Here is a 22,516-nt window from a genome sequence, read left to right as displayed (position 1 = left end):
GTGCTATAAGAGTTCTAAGGACACGTGCCCCTATGTGGATCTGCTGCTGCCCCAGTGCACTGTGGTCTACGCACCCAAAGACAGCAAGAGGAAGCACCATGAACTCCGTTTCACCTTACCCAATGGAGATGCACTGGTGCTGGCGGTACAAAGCAAGGAGCAGGCCCACAGATGGCTCAGGGTGAGCTACACTTTGAAATTATATCAAAATCAGGTTTATTTTAGTTACTTAAATTTAAGTTTAAATATATACACACATGGAATTTGACTCTGGTTTTATGCAGCTCTCTCAATGTACTTACACAGAATAGAAATAACAGCTAAGAACAACAACGACCAACAATAAAAAAGAATACAATAATAAAAATAAAATGTCTATATACAAGTCAAGTGTTCTGGAAGTTGTAAACAATACAAATAGTGCAAAGAAATAAATACTGGATGGATATACATGGACTGGATGATTATGTACAGTATGTATTATGAAGATGTCTATATACTGCATGTGCAGTGAGGATTTATATTTACAGTGACAGGTATGTACATATTACAATATGTACATAAAGTCACAGATGATATGTACATATTACCAAAAAAATTGCATTACAGACAGCAAATTATAATCTAAAAATGTGCATTAAAGACTGTAAATTATAATTTAAAAATGTGCATTAAAGACTGTAAATTATAATCTAAAAATATGCATTAAAGACTGTAAATTATAATTTAAAAATGTGCATTAAAGACTGCAAATTTTAACCAAAAATGTGCATTAAAGACGGTAAATTATAATCTAAAAATGTGCATTAAAAACTCTAAATTATAATCTAAAAATGTCCATTAAAGACTGCAAATTATAATATAGAAAATGCATTAAAGACTGTAAATTATAATCTAAAAATGTGAATTAAAGACTAAATTTTAATCTAAAAATGTGCATTAAAGACTGTAAATTATAATCTAAAAATGTGCATTAAAGACTGTAAATTATAATCTATAACGGCAGCAGCGGATATTTGGTGTTAGTGTGTTAATATTCATATACATATGCATGCATGCAGGAATACAGGCCGGTAACACAGCCATCAATCTCGTTGCCAATCACTGGAAGTGGGTTTGACGGCGTGGAAAAACAAACCTCAAAAGGAAGCATTCAGTCGAGAGTGACACGTGTAAAATATCCCCACAGGTTGTCAGAGAGGTGAGCGGTCAGAGCGCGGGGCCTGAGGAATCTGCGTCTCCCGTCATTCCAAGAAAAACTGAACTTGACAAGGTAAGTGCAGGAGAGAGGATTTTTGTGCCGGCACGCCCATGTCGTTTTGGGTTTTTTTATCCCCGAGACATAATTCATCTTTACAGCTGAGGTGAGGAAAAGTTGTTGGCAAGCAGCAATTGTGTTGTCACCATCAATTTTCCTAAAGAATTGCCTGGCTCGACACGGCACACGGTGATACCTGTGTTTGGCTTAAAGAACAAAGAGGGGATGTGTAGCGTAATTGGGTGTTAAGGCATGCAATGATAGGGGTGGTGGTGAGTCAGTATTGGAGCAGGCACGTCCTCTTTAAAGTGTACCAACCTGTCAGAACATAAACTGCAAAAGACCCTGTCATGAATAAAAGTACAGGATGAAGAGAGAAGAGCCACCTTAGAGCTGGTAGGAGAAAAAGCAGAGGGATAAATCTGTTTGTCTCATTGTTTCATTATGTGAGAGAATGAAAGAATCCAGAGGCGGATACATATGTAAACTTGTTAAAGAATTGTCTCAATTCTAGTTGACTAGCTCTTTATTAAGACAAGTGTAGAAGATCTAGATCCTGGCGCACAGACAGATCCTGTGTAGGACTTGGACTCTGCTATTGAAAGTCTAAACCTGTGTTTGTGTGCTTCTTCCTCAGAGGTTATCCGCAGAGAGGAACACATCCGATTCAGACAGTGTGGGTGTGTCAGCTGTTGAGATCTGCAGAGAGAATGGTGAGACAGACATACACAGCCTCAAAACAATACAGCAGCTTGACAACATCTATCTCACCACATCAGCAAATTACTTTTTCCAGTTGTCATCACGTAATTTAATTTCCATAGTGAAATGTATTTTGTCACTTTTTTTGCAGATCTTAAATTGAATACAGTTCCCACATGCCAAAGATCCATTTGGACAAAAAAGCAACTGTTTAATCCTTCCATTTTCGATGCAGGCAAGGTGAAACGGGGGGCTTTCGCTGCGGGCCGTAAAATCACACGCATCATCAGCTTCTCTAAGAAGAAGCCCCCTCGGCCAGGAGATACCCGGACATCCTACAGTGACCCTCGACAAGGTCAGACCCCACCTCAGTTAATCTTTAGATCTCCTTAGATCTTTGGACTCTTAGATCTCCAGACGGGTCATTTTCCTTCATTTCCCCTCCTCACCCTGCAGGCTACGTGTCAGTGCTGGTGAATCAGGTGTGGCGGGAGCAGTGGTGCTGTGTGTGCAGAGGCTCCCTGCACTTCTACAATGACAAAGGAGACTCTCGGACCTCCCTGCCTTCACTTCCTCTCCACGGCTGCGACGTGCTCCCGGGTCTGGGACCCAAACACCCCTTTGCCTTCCGAATCATTCGGAACTGCACAGAGGTGGCTGCTCTGGAGGTGAAATACTAAAGCTGAACCCACAGAGACTTATCACTGCACCCTGCAGTTCCCCTCATTTTAGTGTCTGTCAGCTCATTGTGACTCAATGTTTTGAGTCACTTCAAAATACAAAGCGGATGTGTCCTGTGTTTTTTTAGGCCAGCAGCTCTGAGGAACTTGGAAGATGGCTCGGCGTCCTCTTGGCAGAGACAGGCTCCGCGACAGATCCAGAGTCACTGCATTACGACTATGTTGACGTGGATACCATCGCTAACATCCGCGACGCTGCGCGGCATTCCTTCCTGTGAGTGAGACAGAGATGGGGGAGGGTTGGAATATTTGGAAAAGGTCAAAGCAAGGCCACTGACCGATGCAATGATGTTTAGACCTCATGCTGATTTCATTTTTCTTGGATCCTAGATGGGTCACATCTTCCAGCAGCACCTACACAGACTCCAGAACATATGATGAGGTCCCTAATGAGGACATGCAGGTGGGATGCGTGCGCTCACACACATTTTCCAGTTCAACCCTTAATGCTTTACTTTGATGTGACAAGATTAGAAGCTGCATGTCTGTGTGTGTGCAGCTGTCGGGGACTGTCACTGTCTGAATATGACACTCCATATCAGTCACCCGAGCAGACAGACACCGCTCTGTTACACGCATATCAATGACGGCTTTTTGTAGGCCGGAAAAAAGCAGCATGTGGGCATGAGAGAGGGAAAAAAAAGACCAAACTGCTGACAGGAAGGCAAGAGGTCACGGCAGTTTTACAGCCTGTAAACTTCTTTCTCAACCCCACTGACATGCACTTTAACACACGCCTCTCACCACCTACAGCCACAAACATACACACCTCAGTGGTCTCAAACCAATAAATCTGAAGTTAGGTTATTGCTTATGCTAACGTACAAACTTTGCCGTCTTTTCCCCCCCTCCATCCTCATCCTTCTCTGTGCATCCTTCCACATCTGTCATGCCCCCTCCACCCCCTCTCTCTACTCCACCCAGTCAGCGGAGAACCGCAGGCAGCAGTCTGGGAATCAAGGGAAGCGGCGCTCAAGTTTCTCCAGCAGCGACTCTGACAGAACCAAGCCGTTAGTCTCCCTCAAACGAACAGGCTCAAGTAAGTGTGTTTAGTTGGTTTTTCCAAAGTAACATTGATTGATTTGAAATCTTAATTTATGCAGTGGAAGCTCATGGAGAGGAAGTTCTCAGTTGCAGGAGTGCCCTGTTTAGCAAGGACAAGGTTATCAAGTAAAACATTCACATTCAATCGGTGTTTCAACGATAGAGACAAACTGTGAGAAACATATTAGTGTGCCAAGCCCAAGAGCATTCTGAAGGTTATTCTACTTGTAAGGAGCAGATAATCTAAAAGCTGATTTCCCCAGGATGGTCTTCATTCTAGGGATTTCTAAAAGCAGTAATGAATTGAATGGCACTGTGGGGTCAGCAGATTCGTGCAGATAAACTACATCACCGCATTTAAAGGGGAACCTCAATGATTTCACACACCAAAGACTTGTTTACAGGTCTTGGGGAGTATAACTGCATAGGTGAAAAAGTTGTATAAAGCCAGCCTCCAGACGATTTATTAACACAAAGTCTGATGAATTAATTAAAACAGAAGTGAGCTTACCAGAACTCTGTGGCCCGCTCCTCATTTCTGTTTGAGGGCAGTGGCCAAGCATAACACACCACATCTCCGACAGTTATTAACAGCTAGGCCTAGGTTGAAGAAATGAGGACCCTAAAATTGATCCTTGTGGAAACTCTTTGTTAATGTTGAGAACTTTTGATTGCACACAACACACTAAGATTTGTTATGTAAGTCATTTCTGACTGAGCCCATATCTAATTATATAATATAATAGGCACTTCAATGATCTGTACCGTATTAAAGGCATTACGACGCGTCGATAAACAGAGCTGCACAATGTACAGTATCGTCTAAACTGTTGACAGTATCATTCACAACCAACCAAAGAGCTGACACAACGGAGCAAATGGGAGTGGAGAGGCGAGTGAAGAGGGTTTATGGACGGAAAGTGAAAAAAGATGATTGAGAGGAGAGAGGAAAAAAGAGGAATATTGAGCCAGATAAAAGCTCACATTTTATGACTGTGTTTGAATTTGTACACCACTGAAAGGATTGTATGAAGAGTGTAAGCTACAGCAGAAGTAGAGCTTTATAATCTAACTCTTTTGTGACACACTACTGTAGTGCCATCTGTATTATTCTTGTTTCCCTTGAAATATGTATAGTATAATGTACAGTTGGACCAGAGATGCTTTTGTATCTTTTCAGCTTTACTTCCCTCTCTGCTTTCCATCTGCCTCTCTCAAAAATATAAAAAATGTTTTTAATAAAAATAAGGGTAGCAGCCTGCTGCTCTTCAGGGGAAACAAGAATAATGCAGATGGCACCTCTTAATATAGTTGTGTGTCACACAGGAGTTAGATTGCAAAGCTCCAGCTCTTCATGCAATCCTTTCAGCGGTGTACAAATTCACAGGCAGTCATAAAACTTGAGCTTTTATCTCTGGCTCAATATTCCCCCTTTTTCCTCCCTGCTCTCAATCATCTTCTCACTTTCTGTCCATAATCTCTTCCCTCTTCGTCGGCCTCTCCCATTTGCTCCGTTGTGTCAGTTGGCCTCTGTCATACAAATAAAGGAGATTAGCGATGAACGTGATATCGCCGTGGTCGGCCGTCTCGGTGCTGTTTCACAGGCCTTCACTGTGACGTTCTGACACTTCAAAGAGCCAGCGCTCTGCGTGGCTGAGAGCTTCAGGATGTAACCTGAGATTTATTGGACACTCACATTAGATCCGCCGTCTTGCCTCCTGACCTCTCCCTCTGCCGGAGTGTGTGTTTATCTTTAATTCATGCATCGTATCTTTGTTTCCTCCCAAAATTCTTCGTTTGAATTATGAAAACGGTCAAATTTGTGTGCTACGCTTTCATGTGAGTTGTAAATGTGGCGTCATACTCCTCAGGCGGGGGAGCGTGACATTAATAAGGACAGGCAGACAGATCACCGTGAGATGTTTTGTCTCCTTCCCATAACCCCTGCACATTTGACCCCTCCTCACCTTTGCTCTCGTCTGACATCTCCACCCAGACGCCAACCAGTATGGAAGGTATGGGAAAACACGAGCTGAGGAGGATGCCAAGCGTTACCTGAAAGAGAAAGAGGAGATGGAGAGAGAGAGGGATGGGATACGAAATACACTCGTGACCCTCCGAAAGGAGAAGAGCGAGCTGAAGGAGGAGCTGAAGACAGCCTCCGGTAAGGAGATACAAAGGAAAACACACAGCAGATGTAGTCTCAAAATCAACAGCATAGCTACAACATACATCTACTGTATGTACCTTGATTATCGTAAGGATGGAGAGACAAATAGAGGCTTCCTAAGCAAAAGTATTAGCATATTTTGCTAGCTGGATGGTTGAGTATTTGTCGGCACATTTTGTATCCCCGCTCTGTATCTGACCCTGACCTCTGACCTCCATTATGAGAGGGCCGTGTGAGAAGACAGTTGCCCTACAGGCATAAATAAAACATCTAATTGCTTTTATTATAAAATCCAAAAAACACAGTTATGAAAATTCCTTGTAGTTTCACTGAGTAGTATGCTGCCAGCAGTGGTGGAAGAGTAAAAGTAGCAAACCAGATTGTAAACATACTCCATTTCAAGGAAAAGTATAAATATTGTAGCAGAAAAGTGAATACTCATTAGGCATCACAATGGCTCCTGCTACTGTTATATTAGTATATAGTATATTATTGGATACATTGTACTGCTTTTGTGTAGATTAATGTACAATAATGTATCACAATTTATAAACTCTTCACAGGTTTTCTATATAAAATTTAGATTTGAGTAGTAAATGGACCTATCTATAGCTGTAGGAGAGTAGAAAGTACAGTTATTTACTTCTGAAGTAGTCAAGTATTCCAAAACTGTACTTACAGTAGGTACAGTACTTGAGTGAAATTTGTTTTTAGAGTCTTAACACCATCTAAAAGAACACGAAAATACAAAATCTACCTTTCTAATCCTTGTTTATCTCGTTGTGTTTCTGTGGAGCAGAGAGGAAGACGTCCTCCCTGAACAAGCGTGTGTCCCAGCTGGAGGACGCCTGTCGAGTTAAAGAGGCGGAGCGGGTGGACCTGGAGCTCCGGCTGACTCTGGTCCAAGAAAACCTCAAGAAGAGTCAGGCCGGCGGAGCGCTGGGCGCACCTGTTGAGGCTAAGCCCCCAGTTGAGGTGCTGCTTTATGTGGAAAGACGCACAAACACATGTTTACATGCACACATTATTTATTCATTTACTAATCCTTTACTTTTTCTTTTTGTGCAGTCCTCCAAAAAAAAGAGCCAGAATATCTACAGCGAGTCTCTACCCGTAAACTGTGCCTCAGAGATGCGTCGTAGACCTCCGTCTGTGTATGCTTCCTGTACAGGAACAGTCATGCAGAAGGCAAAGGTAACTCTCATCTGACTCACTTCCTGAACATTTCTTCAGCATGTCGTTATGGAGAGATTTATCTCTCAGGCTTCACAGGGGGCTGATGGGATCACAGCAGCATGTGTCATCATCTAATGGCTTTACACAGCTCACACATAAATCGAGAGACTGTCTGTGTGAGTTCACACAGTCACTTGATCAATGAGATTCTGTCATTGCATGTGGATGTTTGATATGAATTTGCTCAGCTACTTCTGCTTTCACAATATTTCTACCTAGTAAATGATACCAACGGGTCTGGGCGATTTAGCCAACGAGTACAATATGCATGCAATATTTTTCTTGGAGATAACCAACTACATAGATTGGCATTGTTGTCACTATCACAGATGTTTTTTAATGCACCTTTACTTGATTTACTTTGAAGCACAGATGTAAAAGAAGCTGCTATGGTACACTACTGTGGACCACCAAGACATAAATTGTCAAGAATAATTGTCTTAAAAAGTTAGTAGCATTGTGTTTCAGATTTTGAGAAAATGAGTGAATGTGCATAGAAAAAGTGTGTGTTGAAGAAGATGAAGCTGCAAAAAAATGATTGATTTGATCTAATTATTGATTAATCTGAATTTTCTTGATGATTTTAGTGACAATAATAGTACAGCCATTCAGCCATAACCTAAATTATTTAGCCACTTAATTTGCATTTCATTTTTATTTTGTTTAAAAAAACATTTATAAAAACTCAATTATATATATATAATTGTAATATATATTAATATATAAATATAAATGTGTATATATTAATTATAAAGCTGGATAGTCTAACTTATTGCTCCAATTATGACAAATAGTTTTGTGAAGCCATTTACAAATATCAAGATATGTCTCTTTTTTTGTTTGTTTGTATGCACATTTCTTTATTACATGACAGTAGAATTACTGAGATTATTGTTTAAGTATGTGCTATTTATTTTAGTGGAGTTTATTACTTATCACTTTTGCATTTCACCTGCAACAATTTGCAATTCATGTCTTGGAATAATGACCTTATTTGTTTCACGTCATTACGAAATCACCTACAATATGTTCCACCTTTACAGGAATGGGAGTCAAAGAAAGCAGCCTAAGAGCAGCGTCGTGGAGGGGACTGGAGAAAGAATGAATGTTGACTATTGTGACATTCAATCCTACTAAGGATAACAACTTTCCATCACATCCCAAAGCACAGACTTTTACTGAGGAAATAAACTGTAATGAAACAAATCGGCCACCAGGTGGAGGTACATCTCACTGAATATTTACTCTTCCCTAAAAGGACTTTTCCAAATGTGAGGAATCCAAGAACTGCTCACAGTCTGTATCCAAGTATTTCAATTGTCTTTGGTGTGAAATGTGGCAAACAGGAAAGCGAAGAGAGTTAATGAAAGAAAGACTCAAGAGAAGTGTATTGAGGAGCACAGTTTAGTGCAGAGTGTTGTGATGGAAAGGCAACAACGGCGTTGCATACGGTGAAATGTTTAATTGTTAAGGTGCCATGTGAGAAATGTGACATGTTTGGAAAATCAGAAGATGGAGGCAGTTTAAGCCACAATGTGCCTTTTATATAATATAATGTTTTTTTTTATCTGCCTGTACAGAGTGAGCCATGACTACTGTTTTGTATGTTTTATACTTTTTTACTGTTCATTTCTTATCATCATCATAAGACATACCTATCAGAGATATTTTGCCATGTTATGTGCCATGGAGTTACTGCACTTATTAGCTTCTCCTCTCAGGTTGAAGCTGTGCTATATACAGCAAAACCATCTGCTGAATAATCCTACACTTGACCCTCTTCGGCACACATTCAAAACCAGTTAAATACTCCTTCTGGAGATTATTGAGTGACTAACTAACAAAGTGATGCTATTTCGCGATACAAACCAATCTTTTTTTCTTGAGTGGGAAAATCTCCACTATTTGTCATTTTAACAACCTTTTTTGCTGAACCTGTGGTTGACTTTTGCACTTTACTGTTCTCCTACCTGGATAAGGGAATAATAAATGTGTCTTATTCTCAAACAGGTGTATCATTTGTTATAATACAGACCTACAATGCATTCTCTGTCACTGATTTATTATTTTAATTTGACATGTGAAGTAAATATACAGCATATGGTCTCATACAAACAATGTATGAAAGTCAAAACAAGAAAAAAAGACATCTACATCAGTCACTTAATGACGGCAATTCAATGCAATGCAGTGATGCAGTTCAGGCAGCCTATTGTTTATAACTCATCCTCATTTGTTCTATGGAATTACCAGTAAATAGACAGATACAGACTTTGTATTGTCACTTGTACATACTAATATATGTTTGTAGCCATCCATTCGTACATGATCAATAATAGTGTGATGCAAAGAAGAATTTCTGGCTCCTAACTAGACTGCTTTTCATCATTTTGTAGCCCCATCTGTCGGACAAAAAGGTTGTATAATCAGTTTAGATCCAGGCAGTGGCAACTGGTATATTGGGTCTCAAATGAGGAGGTAGAGCAGCTTCAAGGATGGTGAAATTAACGATGCAGCAGCTTGAAAGCAGCACTCAGACGAAGAGATAGTAAAGCCAGTAGAGGATATTGACAAACAGGAATGCCGTGGGGAAAACGGTGCGAGCGTGCCGATCAATGTTGTGCGGGTTTTCCACAATGAAGACGGATGTTGCCCGGCGGTATGCATCCTTCATCGAGGACAGGCTGCAGCCTTGTTCTCCTGACACCTTCTCTTTTGAGCCCGCATTGTTTCTAGTGTCACTGTTCGCTGACAGCTCCTTGGGCTCCTCCGCAATGGAGTCGACCTCCACAGACTGGTTCGGTTGGGTGGACCTGACGATGGGGATGGCGCTGTTCCCGTTGCATTCACTGAACTCCCTGAGAAGCTCCTGATAGATATACAGATAGATAAACAATTACAATGCTTTCATTATCTAACTGCTTTAAAGAGGACCTATTATGCTCATTTTCAGGTGCATACTTGTATTTAAGGTTTCTACTAGAACATGTTTACATCCTTTAAAGTAAAAAAAAACGCTTTACTTTTCTTATACCGGCTGTGCTGCAGCACCACTTTTCACCCTCTGTCTGAAACGCTCTGTTTGAGCTCCTGCTCGCCCTCCCGAAAAGCCCAGTCTGCTCTGACTGGTCAGCTGGCCAACTCTGTTCTGATTGGTCAACTGAGCCAAACTCTTCGGACTCCGCTCAAGCTCCTCTCTGACTGTTTGAGGGCGTGCCAAACCAGCCGCCAGGCAGGTATTATGCAAATGTGTTACTTGGTGACATCACCACGTTACAGAAGAAATGGCGGGGACTTCAAGCAAGGCGTTTCAAGCAGTTCAGGAGCAGTGTTTCTGTTGGGGAGAGTAACTCCCTTTGGCGAGGACTTTCTAACTTTGCAGACCATTTACATGCACAAAACCTATATAACACGCTAAAGGATGGCAGAAAAGCAGAAAAGCATAATAGGTCCTCTTTAAATTTGTTCACTTCATATTTAAATTTGAACATTTCCCTCACCCTGTGTAAATCCTCTATGGTCTGGTTCTGCATGGTGTAGAAGTGGGCACAGGCGTACTCCACCAGCGCACCAAAGATGAAGGTGAAGCAGATTCCCAGGTAAACATCTATGGCCTTGATGAAGCAGTTGGCGTTGGGGAGGGAAGTGCGGGCGCCCATCATCAGCGTGGTCATTGTCAGGACTGTTGTCACTCCTGGAAAACACATCACAGTGTTGTTTTAATCCATGTATTGATAATCATAATTGCTTTTTCTTTGCTTTTGTTGTTGCCCTTTCATCTAATTGGGTACTGGTGTTGGTAAACCATATAAGGCTCAAATCATGTGTTGAACTGGTGGTGATGTATTGATATTTATACTCTCATAAATGCAGCAGGACAGTTATAATGCATTGCTGATCTTGATGCAATCAACTGCATTGTTTACAGCTGATTTCTTCATTTTGATAATCAGTTGACATAAGACTGCAGGAGTTACTAAGGTGAGGATCTTCATATTTTTTACAAGTTAAAAATGTGCTTTATTTGAGCTCTAAACACTATAAAAAAATCCAATTTTTATAGTGTTTTTTTTTTACTTTTTGAAATGATTTGGTAGTATAGTAATGGTTAAGCCAGCATTTGGATTTGTTTTCAGTGTAGACAATGTATCAGTACCTGTCTGACCATAATAAAGTATGTGAGATAGTATGTTATAGGTCATACAGTAGATCAATATATAATTTCTGTCATAGTAATCCAAATGGATGCACTCAAATGCACCAACGTCACAATATTTTGACCTATAGTATAGTGAAATGCAGTAAATGATGTGGAACTGACCAATACAGGTCCTGGCTGGGACAGAGGACTGGCTGATCCAGAAAGAGACCCAGGAGAGGACCACCAGCAGAATGGACGGAACGTACGTCTCCAGGATGAAGAACAGCACGTTTCTACGCAGCGCGAAATGCAGCACCAGTTTGGGGTACTGTCCTGTGTGAAGAGACACAAAAAAGACATGGCTTTTAAAGATGATGTATTGCATTTGTGCTCTCATATATAAGTCCACATGTAAGGGGGGGATTCTGGGAGTTGAAGTGTCCTATACCTGTCTCATACACAGCCATTGACACTGATGTGTAGTAGCTCTCTACGCTGTACTGAGCCAGCCGCAGTATGTCGAGACCCTTCACTGAATCGTTCCCTCTGGTCCAGTAGAACACCACATCCTGCAGGTTGTAGCCCCCTGACCACACACACACACACACACACACACACACACACACACACACACACACACACACTAATTAAGGCTGGAAGAATCTGACCTGCTAAAGATAACATTCAGTTATTCAGTTCAGTTTGATACTCACTACACCGATGGTGATGATGAAAATGGTGATGGGTATGACGAGATGATGGTAATGCATGTCCATCTACACAATTGATGGAGGGTTGATGAAGTTCACAGGTACTCACAGCTCTCCAGCTGCAGGGTGCACACCTGTCTGTCCATGGGGTACTTGGTCAGGTCCATGTTGCAGGCGATCGTAGCCGTGATGCTGTTGTGTATTCATAGCAAGATCATTAGAAAAGCTCCATCCCAAAACACTGTTACTCCTTTGATAGCCTATACGATCAGTTCCGGCAGTTAAAGAGGACCTATTATGCTTTTTTTCCCCTTTCCTTTAGTGTGTTATGTATGTAGTTATATTGATCATGTAAAAGGTCTGCAAAGTTACATTAAAGCATGAAAACATGTTTTAGTAGAAACCCAAAATACAAGTATGCACCTGAAAATAAGCATAATAGGTCCTCTTTAATAACTAGTAAGCACAAAGAATGCTCCTTCCGAGCAACAATCAAAAAGAACATAGACTTCTATCAGATGTGTCAGATATTTGTGTGTAAGTGGCAGACTTGCTGGAATTCAATGACCGTGTCCGAGCATTAGAATTGTTAGAATTACTTATCACAATGCTGGAAATATTGCTAAGAACATATTGTCCCATTTCTGTATACTGCACAGTCATAGCAAAATATGCAAATTACATAAGAAAACAGAGCAACATGGCAGATTTGCTTGACAAATATGGACACATTCATCATGAGTCAGTACAACGTAACTATTTATACAATGTTCCATCAGCTTAATAATCTGATTCCACTCATAGTTATGAATCAAAATGTGTTCCTAATAATAAATAAGGAACGTCCTGCTCAAAACGTCCCCTTCTGTCCTCAATAAAGCGTTCCAGTCATAATAAAGTTCTGTATCAGTGTGACATGACAGATAAGACGTCAGGACACATTTTGACTGTGGCCGCAGGGCCTAACACAATCTGAAAAACACAGAAATTCAGTGGCATTCCCTCAAGTTATATGACTGAGCAATGATACATATGTTTTTCTTTATTTATTTCTCTTTTTAGCAGAGCCCAAGGACAATTTACGGTTCATTACCACGACAATCATGAAAACAGCATGAAATTTTAAGAAAAATCGGAGTAGATTTCCCTTCCTCTCCTTTCATCTTCCCACATTTTTCTCTAAGTGCCACCCTTTCATATTCTCCTTCTCCAGGTTAGTTTTCTCATACAAGCTTATATGCAAGAGTATCAAATGTCAGCAAATGTCAAATCAATAAACATAAACCTGTATACCGTAGGGCATAGAGAACAGTTCCGTTGCTGAAGATGCGTATGAGGCGGTTTTCCACCGTGACGTCATGCAGGAAGGAACGTTTGGAGTCGGGGATGAAGGTGTCAGGGATCCACAGCAGTGACACAAGGCGCCCGTCCACGCTGACGCTCTCGTTACCCGGGAACACCAGCCTGGAGTCACGCCAGCGCTGACGCAGGAAGATGGTGGCAGTGTAGTCCTAGAAAGGTGATGTAAAGAAGATAAAACTTACATTAAAGGTGACCTATTATGCTTATTTTTAGGTGCACACTTGTATTTTGGGCTTCTACTAGAACATGTTTACATTAGGGCTGTCAATCGATTCAAATAGTTAATCGCGATTAATCTCACATTTTTCTGTTTTTTTCTGTTCAAAATGTATCTTAAAGGGAAATTTGTCAAGTATTTAATACTCTTATCAACATTGGAGTGGGCAAATTGCTTTATGCAAATGTATGTATATATTTATTGTTGGAAATCAATTCACAACACAAAACAATGACAAATATTGTCCAGAAACCCTCACAGGTACTGCATTTAGCATAAAACAAATAGGCTCAAATTATAACATAGCAAACTGCAGCCCAACAGGCAACAACAGCTATCCGTGTGTCAGTGTGCTGACTTGACTATGACTTGCCCCAAACTGCATGTGATTATCATAAAGTGGGCATGTCTGTAAAGGGGAGACTCGTGGGTACCCATAGAACCCATTTTCATTCACATATCTTGAGGTCAGAGGTTAAGGGACCCCTTTGAAAAGGGCCATGCCAGTTTTTCCTCGACAGAATTTTGTTTGGAGTGTTATTTAACCTCATTCGTGACAAGCCAGTACAACATGATTGGTATGGATTCCTTAGATTTTCTAGTTTCATGTGATGCCAGTAACTTCACTCTTGCTTTAAAACTGAGACCACTACAACCTAAAAATCGCAAGTTGCGTTAACGTGTTAAAGAAATTAGTAGCGTTATTATCGTGTTAAATTTGACAGTCCTAGTTTACAAACTCTTCGGACTCTGCTCCAGCTCTGCTCTAACTAGCTTTGTTTGAGGTAATGCCAAACTAGTCGCTACGCAGGTATTATGCAAATGTATTACTTGGTGACATCACCACATTACAGAAGAAAAGGCAGGAGGCATTTCAGGCAGTTCAGGAACAGTGTTTCTGTGGGGAAGAGTAACTCCCTTTGGCGTGGACTTTGAGCTTTGTAACTTTGCAGACCTTTTACATGCACAAAAAAACTATACAACACACTAAAGGAAAGGGAAAAAAGCATAAACGCATCTTTAATTCATTCATTCATTTCTTCAATGACACACTCATCCATCAAACTGACACAAAAAAATTAGTAGGAAGAGTGGCGTACCATATTGATCTCAGAGATGGCATCGATGCTGGCGATGTCAAGACTCATTCCAATTTCCACAGGACCCTCTAGCAGAGACAGAGACACAGGAAGATTTGGACATAAGTCTGTTTACAGTGTCAAACTCACTAAATGAAACAGTCACTTATCAAGCTCATTCCTACCATTGAAATTGGGTCTTAGATAGCGGTTGTATCCTTTCATCAGCTTCTGAATTGTCGGCTGAAGCTGAGAGTCGTTCCATTCTCCCCAGTGGTTGCCAGAATACATACAGCCACTGACAATAAAACAGAGATGGAAAGTGGACCATAAAAGTTGGAGCAGAACAGAAGCTATAAGGAATTGCATTTTCAATCAATATACTGTAAGTAGCAATGTAAGTGTGTTCTTAACCCTGTAAATGAGGGTTTATTTTGTCGCCCTCAGGTCTCTCACCCCAGTGTGAAGGTCAAGCAGAGGGTCAGTAGCGTGTGCAGCTGGGCAAACATTGTGGATCAGCGGGGCAGAGGTCAGCAACTGTGCTCGGGGGAAATGTTACAAACACAAACACAAATCATTCTCCTGTATTTCACGGTATAGCATCGTTTCACCATGCGGTGGCAGCACCTAACCAAGTGTGATCCCTAACCTCAGGGGAAGTCTGCAACATTCATTCTCACCCCTTTGATGTGATAAAACTGTGCCTTCTCCCTACCCTCACACTTGTTAAAACGCGGCGGAAAACTTGTGTCGATCTCCGCCTCCCTGTTATATGAATACATCAGTAGCTGCTTCAGAATACAGAAAGAGATAAAGGCAGTGTCTAGTTAAGGCACCTACCTGCCTATTCACATGCTTGTTCTTGTGTGTTTCTCGCTGTATAGTCTGTCACCTGCTGATTTATGTGGCTGCCACCTCATGGTTTATTCACAAAGCCCTCTCCTCTTATAACTGATCCTGTCTCTAACTCATCAAGGATTCCCCATTATCTAGTTGTTACTCTCCTTTTCTCCTCCTGCAGATAAATCTCACTGTCAGTAATTGACCTCAGTCCTCATTACATCTTACTTTCATCCAAATAATCACGTTTTTGTATTTACAGCCATTCCCGCTACATTGCTCTTCGTCACCAAAGCATTGAATATTCAATGTATTATTTACGCAGCGCTGCCATTATGAGTGATGGTGCATATGTACACTATTGATTTCCTTTCCTAATAGCCGTAATAAAAAAGTTAAAGAGCCACAAATGCAATTAGGTTGTTTTTCTACACATGCCAGCTGATGATTAATTCATGCCACCATTTTTTAAAATTTTGATTCAATTTTTTGTTTACCACTTTGAAGCTTAGCCTAAATTATTTGTTCATGCATTCTCCACTCTCTTCCTTCTCTCATTACTCTTTCAGTCCACACTTCCCCATCACCTCTTTCCCTTCAGCCATTTATCAGCTAACTATACAGAATAATAATATAATTTATCTTTATTTCCTTTCTTTACCTTTATGCATGCACATCCAAATAAATATTAACATTTTTATACTATAAAAAATATCTCTACCTAATTTTTTTTTTGGTCTCATCATGCCTCTCTCTTTCCTACCTGTTTCCGTCTTCTGGTTTCCTTTCTCCACCTCCTCTTTCTCTTTGTTTCCTCCCCCACTCCTCTTCTGTTGTCTTCCTCTGTCCCAAATGTGTGAGTGGCTGAGATTTCTTTCCTTCTTCGCTTAATATTTTGGATGATTATATCCCAGTGTTTCCTCCATCTAAAACCACAGTTGCTTCTATCATTTGGTCCTGGTTGTGTGTTGCTTGTTTTGTTGTTTGTGCATCTCCCTCTGTCTCCTCTGCACAGCTGTATTCATCCCCCCACAGAGCCTCTGTGCACCCCCTCCCTCCCTCACTCCCTCCCTCTCTCTCCCTCCTCTCCCTTTATGTCGCTCACCCTCTCATTTGCACTGCATCTCTTTTTTTTTCTTCACTGCCCCTCACCTCCACACACACACACATGTACAGTACTCACACGCATCCAGCTTGATCCACCGTATCACTTCTTTTCTTCCCCTCCTCCTCCTCCTCCCACACGTTCTTATTCTTTTGGACCTTAATCTCTATCTACCTCCCTCCCCTCCAATTTACACTGACACCGCGCCTCCTTCTGGGCTTCAAAGCTCTCCTCTGTCTCATTCCCTCGTGCCATCTCCCTCCTCACCTCGAACTCTGTTCCCTTGCATCAGTGTCATCATCTGAATTAGTTTCCTCTCAGCTCTGTGTCCTAGCTCAACCTTCACTTCGTACAAAATACCCATGTGACTCCCGTATGAGATGAAAAGACCATTTTAAGACTTCTTGTCTCTATATTTGCCTCTGTATAAAACCTTATTGAAAATTCTATCCTCCTTCAGCTTACTCCTCTAACCCTAGCTACAGCAATCAGCAGCAACGACCAGGAGCAGAATATTGGTGATTGGTCGTGGTGGTGGTGATGACTTATCCACACACAGCAGTCGACCACAGACCAAAGCACTTTCTGTGCTAAACGGTCAATCTTTCAGCTCCAGCACCTGTGACATTGTGGGATTAATCTTTACTCGTTTGCCGAGATTCAACTCTAATTACATAGCCTGACCTCCGAGGGCCCGCTAGTTCCAGCATGTGTGAGAAAGCCTTGAGGGCGCACAGCCCAATAACGCCTTATGAGATTTCAGCACAGCTGATCGACCTGCTGCAGGCTATTGCTTTCCCAGCCCGCCTTCCCCAGTACTGCCTACTGATGTTAACTGGTTGCTAACAAGCTGATATGTTCCTATACCGGGGGATTTATTTAGTGCGTCAGTAACTCACTGCAGAACGCTTTTGTTACTCATTTCATGCTCTGTTGGATGTATTCTTGATCAACAGTAGATTTTACATTAATGTTAATGGCGAGGAGCGCTGCTGTGGAATGAACATAAATAATTTGATTTGCATCCGCCGTGTGAATCGGAGTATGCACACACAGTCACAGTCTCTGACAGTGAAAGAGACAAATGGAGACGTCTGCGGAGCACCTGAGGGGAAGGATGTCAGTGTTTGATCAGCGTGTTAGGGGGCTAATGAATAATAGTCAGAGCAGCCATGCCGGAGTGGCAGACAACTCAGCATCCACCTGGTTGCCTCTGCTTCCTACCTGCCTGCATGTTAACATCTGTCTATTATTTCCCTGCATCCTCTGACTATTCATCTGCCAGTTTCATGTTCCTTTATGGCTACTTTCCTTGGTTAATTCAACTTTAATGTCTTGTAAAAATCACATTTAGAAGTTTTGATTGCAGTTAACGCAGTAGTAGGCAGAATATTTTTAGCATCATTTGGTAAAAATTTCATAATAACCTTTCAGCATATTGTAATTCAAGTGTTCTGAGAGAAAACTAGACTTCTGCACCTCCTCATGGCTCTGTTTTCAGGCTCTAAGAAATCTAGCTTGTGACGGGAGACTTTGGTCAAACACAGGTCATTTCAGAGAGAGAGCGTTTCTATTGGCTGTGCTTTGGCTGGTGGGCGGTGCTTGGTATTTCCTCAACTGATCTCAACATGGCTGCTGAGTCACAAACTTTCTCATTTTACAACTAAACAGTACACTACAAGATGTTTCTGAAAACATTTGAGGCGAGAAATAGGCATTACAGTAACATAATATTGATTTATATTTGATCAGCGCTGCCTAGTTTGACCATTTGATCGGAGTTTGCGAGTGATTGACAGCTGCTCAGAGACGGCAAGGCTCCAGTTGTTTTCTTCTGGTCTGTGAAATCTTGCAAATGCCAATAGGAGCACCAGAGGACACAGAGGCACATGATTTTTTTTCAGATTATCTGTCTCATGCACTAATGTCAGGATATAGTGACCGTTTTATAAAAATAACTTTTTTTAATCATATTTGCTCCATTTCTACCCACTGCAGCTTCAAATCCTGATGTCCAGGCTTTAAAAACCAAAACCGAATGCCAAAAGCTAACGAGGCCCGAGCCTGAGCCTTTATCAAAGCTGAACAAATGGCCCTTCTGGACCAGGAACCAGTTGCACCAGCTTTTCTTAAGCTCAAACTTAGCCTTCTAGTGTTTACTAAACAGAGATTTATGCATCACTAAATTAAAACAGGTGTAACTGTTTTAGTTACTAACTGAACCAAATGACAAAGCAAACATTAGTTTACTAATATAAAAATTTAGATTGAGGAGAGATAATGGGATATAGTCAACACATCTGACCCGACACTTGATTAAAATGCTGTTTAAAGGTGCTTTATACAATATCCAGAGCATTAATATAACAGCAAACAACTATAGACCCTTTTCACAGCAGCCATTTTGACATTTCATTGCAGGGTAAACACCAGTGTAATTAATCAAATGTTACACTCAATTACACTCATGTTGGCCAATCATAAGGTTAGGCATTGACCTTGAATAGTTAAGGTTAGGATAGGTCGTCAGGCAACGATTCTTGCGAACGTTTTTGCAAGTTTTCCCAATTTGTGGGTTACCATCTACACACGACCCAGTGAGCCAGCATGCACAATACCAGGGCCCTGGCCCACCTAAATGGAACAGGGCTATAATTAATGTTATTAATTACACCTTTGTTTACCCTGCAATGACATGTCAAAACGGCTGAATGAAGTCACTCTCCCGCCGCCGGCTTAGCTTGAGCTTTTGCTTTACTTGTAGTATATTGTTTGGCCTTTAAAATTGTTGCTACATATTTAGCTACATATATAGTTTCCAACAACAATTTACTTAAGTATTTACTCGCTAAGACATTCCAAGAGTGTGTTCCAATCCACGTACTTCCGTACTTACACTTACTATTTTGTGTGCATAAGTGCGTTCACACTGGGAAGTACGGCAAAATGCAGTGCACTCAAAGTACCCGGATGTTGTACTCAAAACGGTCAGATCGTTGAGTGTGGAACGCTGGACACTTTTCACACTCAATTGTCGCCATCTTGAGAGCACGACCACTATTCAAACATACGTTGATAACAGAATAAAACAATACAATACGTAAACATACCGGTGCATTTTCAGCCAACAGGAGGACACATCGTAGGCGTAGGCGAAAACGTTGGAAACGTAATTTCCACTCTGCTTTCATTTTTTTCTTCAACAAAGCAGGCAGATATTTTGGCGGGTAGTGGACGGGTAAAACCTGAAGGAGGCATCAGTGCAACACAAAGGATGTCAGCTGCCGTAAAACCTCGAAGAAGAAGAAGATATTTTGGCGGGTAGCGAGCCGCGGTGAAATGTTGCGATCGTCATTTCCGGTCAGTGCGCCGCAGAGTATTTGATTTGAGACGACCCTACCCCGCTGAAATTCACGCACTACTCAATTAAGTACAGAGGGCACACAGTGCACTACATTGAAGTGTATTTCAGGAAGTACATGGATTGGAACACACTAAGTCTTTAATGGTGCAGCATTTAGTAAATCGCTAGTTTGAAGCTAGCTAATTACAAACAACCTTCAAGGGACTTTACACAAACGTAATGGTTTTATGAATAACTAGTAGAATCCATTCCACAGCATTAGAATCCTCATTTGTCTATGACGCAAATTTCTGCATCTAATGCCGGGCTTGCATTCATTAGGTGTGTGTTTATGTATGTATGTATGTGGTTATTGCTACACTGCAGGGCAGCGTTCCGGTCTCAGCCTCACTCATTAAGGTCCATATATCAGTAACTGGTCCCTTTAGACCGACCCCTTAGGTCACTTTTCATTTTAAATGCAATCAGTTATCCTTGGGCTAACAACTCCCTGCTGCCTTATACACACAGCAAGTGGCCTTCCTATTTGTGTGTCACTCATCTCCACTATCCATCCATACTTGCCCACATCCTCCCCTATCATCTTCTTCCAGCCAAGAACACTTAATGCTGCACTTTGGTTTCTTTCCCATCAATTCCCTGTTGCATAACCATCTTTCTCTGAATCTCTTCGCCACTCTGTCTTCAACTCAATTTCCATTTCTTCCGCCTGTGTCTCTCTATCAGAATGAATAAGCAGTTTGACGACACCACGTTTCAAGTAATAGTCAAGTGCACAGCGGTGCCAGAAAATAAAAACGTCACGGCCCACGCTTTGGCCCGGTGATTTGCTGTCATGTGACAAATGGAAATGTCAAAGGACTGCTCATGAGATGGACAGTGATAAATCTCTCCTAAATGACTGCCATGTCCAGGAGGAACATGTATGAATGAATGTGACGTATAGACTCTGGGCTGCTGTGCGTAAGCCTCTGCTCTGAGCCTCTGTCTGAGATCTGAGCTCTCTCGTGTCTCCCCCATGAATGTTGCGTCCACTGGAAGTGGATAAAGTGTTTTCTGTTGTTTTTCTTTAGAAAAAGTGGACATGAAATTGTAACTTAACATTCCTCCCATGTCTTTGTTTCCCAGGTCTACCCACTCAGGCTCTGTGCCTTAGCCTTTATCTGAGGCAGAGCTTAAGGCAATTCTTCTTTTGAGATACTTTTGACTTTTCTCAATCTTTTCATATACTCCATTCCAGTTGTTGATCCAAAGTATCGACTGTCTCCCTCCTATCTCACTGTAGCGTTTGAAGTTGCTGTCAGCCACAGAAATCTCGTTATCGTCCCCTATATTGCCGCATTATTCCTCCATCCATCTATTTGCAGTCAAAGTTTTGGTGAAGTGTTTTTATCCCTGTGACATTAGCAGCCTGGTCCCTCAAAAACAGTGTATTCACTAAAGTCTAATTAAAATGCTTTGAAGACCATGCTCATAGAGCTTGGCACAGCATTCTGTTTGGGACTGGGAGCAGAAACCAAACCGCAGGACTCTAAACCAAAACAGCATTTGGTGCATCAGTGAAATACCTGATTAAAAGTACACACACCCTCAGAGGATCAGAAACAACCAACCTGTTCTCATTCCCAACTCTACATAAAGCGCTATGAGTGGTCGGAAGACTAGAAAAGCGCTATATAAATGCAAGTCCATTAACATACGGCTGTCACTTTATGGCTGTCACAGGTTTAAGGAACAAAACTACTTGGTTAGGTTTAGTAAAAGATTGTGGTTTGGGTTCAAATAAGCATGTTTGTTACATAACTTCAGGTACGTGGCCTACGTTACGTACATGATGTAAGTTAAGTTACTTTAGGCAACATAATTACGTAACATAACAGCGTATTCTCATACAACGGTCCGTATGATAATTTACGAAAAGTTATTCCTCATTTTTGGTGCGTTTTCTTATGAATGTCCAGCAACTCATGTCAATTTCTGCTCCAGTCTTTTCAAAAGAAACTTCATTCTTCACAGGAAACAACTTGGTAAGGTTTAGGCAACAAAACTACTTAGTTAGGTTTAGGAAAAAGACCGTGGAAGTGGCGTTCTTTAAGTGCGGAAGTTACGTGACTCACACGGGATACAAATACCTGTGTCTGTTTGACCCATCCACCATCCTGCCCGCCCACCTCCGGACTTTGGACTTCTCTCTTTATACTACGTCACCTGACTTCCGGAGCAGTTGCTCTGAGCGTCTAATACATGGATGTATTATAAGAACTGGATAACATACCCCAAGATGGTGCCTATTCAGTCCATTAAGAATTGCTCGCCTGGCGCATATGCCAAAAACGTTTTCTAGCTTCCGGGTTTACTTCCTGGGTATGTAGCCCACTGACTGTGCGCAGCTGTTCTGGGCGCTTTTCTCAGCTTGAGGAAAGTTTTACATGCCCCTGGCTGTTTGAATTGATTAGTCTAATCTTCAAACTGTCTCTAGTGTCAGCATTAGTCTGCAATTTTGCACATCACTTAATAATTGAATAAATACAGGTAAGGATCCCTACCC

The 22,516-nt window shown here is 41.5% G+C and overlaps 2 protein-coding genes across 4 annotated transcripts in view; one reads left to right on the top strand and one right to left on the bottom strand.

Annotated features, from left to right (window-relative positions):
- The window catches only part of afap1l1a (actin filament associated protein 1-like 1a), a 28,791-nt gene extending 19,596 nt beyond the window's left edge, over positions 1-9,195 (top strand). For both annotated transcript variants that reach the window (XM_074648090.1, XM_074648091.1), the window contains exons 8-19: positions 2-181; positions 1,190-1,273; positions 1,896-1,971; positions 2,196-2,315; positions 2,417-2,628; positions 2,769-2,914; positions 3,031-3,103; positions 3,625-3,739; positions 5,741-5,908; positions 6,714-6,889; positions 6,983-7,108; positions 8,194-9,195. In XM_074648090.1, the coding sequence (XP_074504191.1) occupies positions 2-181; positions 1,190-1,273; positions 1,896-1,971; positions 2,196-2,315; positions 2,417-2,628; positions 2,769-2,914; positions 3,031-3,103; positions 3,625-3,739; positions 5,741-5,908; positions 6,714-6,889; positions 6,983-7,108; positions 8,194-8,220 (1,503 nt within the window). In that variant the 3' untranslated portion in view covers positions 8,221-9,195. The remainder of the gene's footprint in view (position 1; positions 182-1,189; positions 1,274-1,895; positions 1,972-2,195; positions 2,316-2,416; positions 2,629-2,768; positions 2,915-3,030; positions 3,104-3,624; positions 3,740-5,740; positions 5,909-6,713; positions 6,890-6,982; positions 7,109-8,193) is intronic.
- A 240-nt stretch (positions 9,196-9,435) lies between these two features.
- On the bottom strand, positions 9,436-16,815 carry gabrp (gamma-aminobutyric acid type A receptor subunit pi). Of its 2 annotated transcripts, none has more exons than XM_074648093.1 (10): positions 16,683-16,815; positions 15,116-15,196; positions 14,845-14,957; positions 14,681-14,748; positions 13,295-13,512; positions 12,111-12,193; positions 11,740-11,877; positions 11,472-11,624; positions 10,651-10,844; positions 9,436-10,019 (listed from the first exon to the last, which is right to left on the bottom strand). In XM_074648093.1, exons 2-10 carry the CDS (start codon positions 15,166-15,168, stop codon positions 9,684-9,686), a joined length of 1,356 nt encoding a protein of 451 aa, XP_074504194.1. In that variant the 5' UTR covers positions 15,169-15,196; positions 16,683-16,815; the 3' UTR covers positions 9,436-9,683. The 2 variants fall into 2 exon arrangements, with proteins under 2 accessions (XP_074504194.1, XP_074504193.1); XM_074648092.1 differs by lacking the exon at positions 16,683-16,815 and adding an exon at positions 16,263-16,522.
- Between the last annotated feature and the right edge of the window lie 5,701 nt (positions 16,816-22,516).

Source organism: Sebastes fasciatus, chromosome 10 (genome assembly GCF_043250625.1).
Source record: "Sebastes fasciatus isolate fSebFas1 chromosome 10, fSebFas1.pri, whole genome shotgun sequence".
Classification (NCBI taxonomy): Eukaryota; Metazoa; Chordata; class Actinopteri; order Perciformes; family Sebastidae; genus Sebastes; species Sebastes fasciatus.
This window is presented reverse-complemented; position numbering and strand designations above follow the sequence as displayed.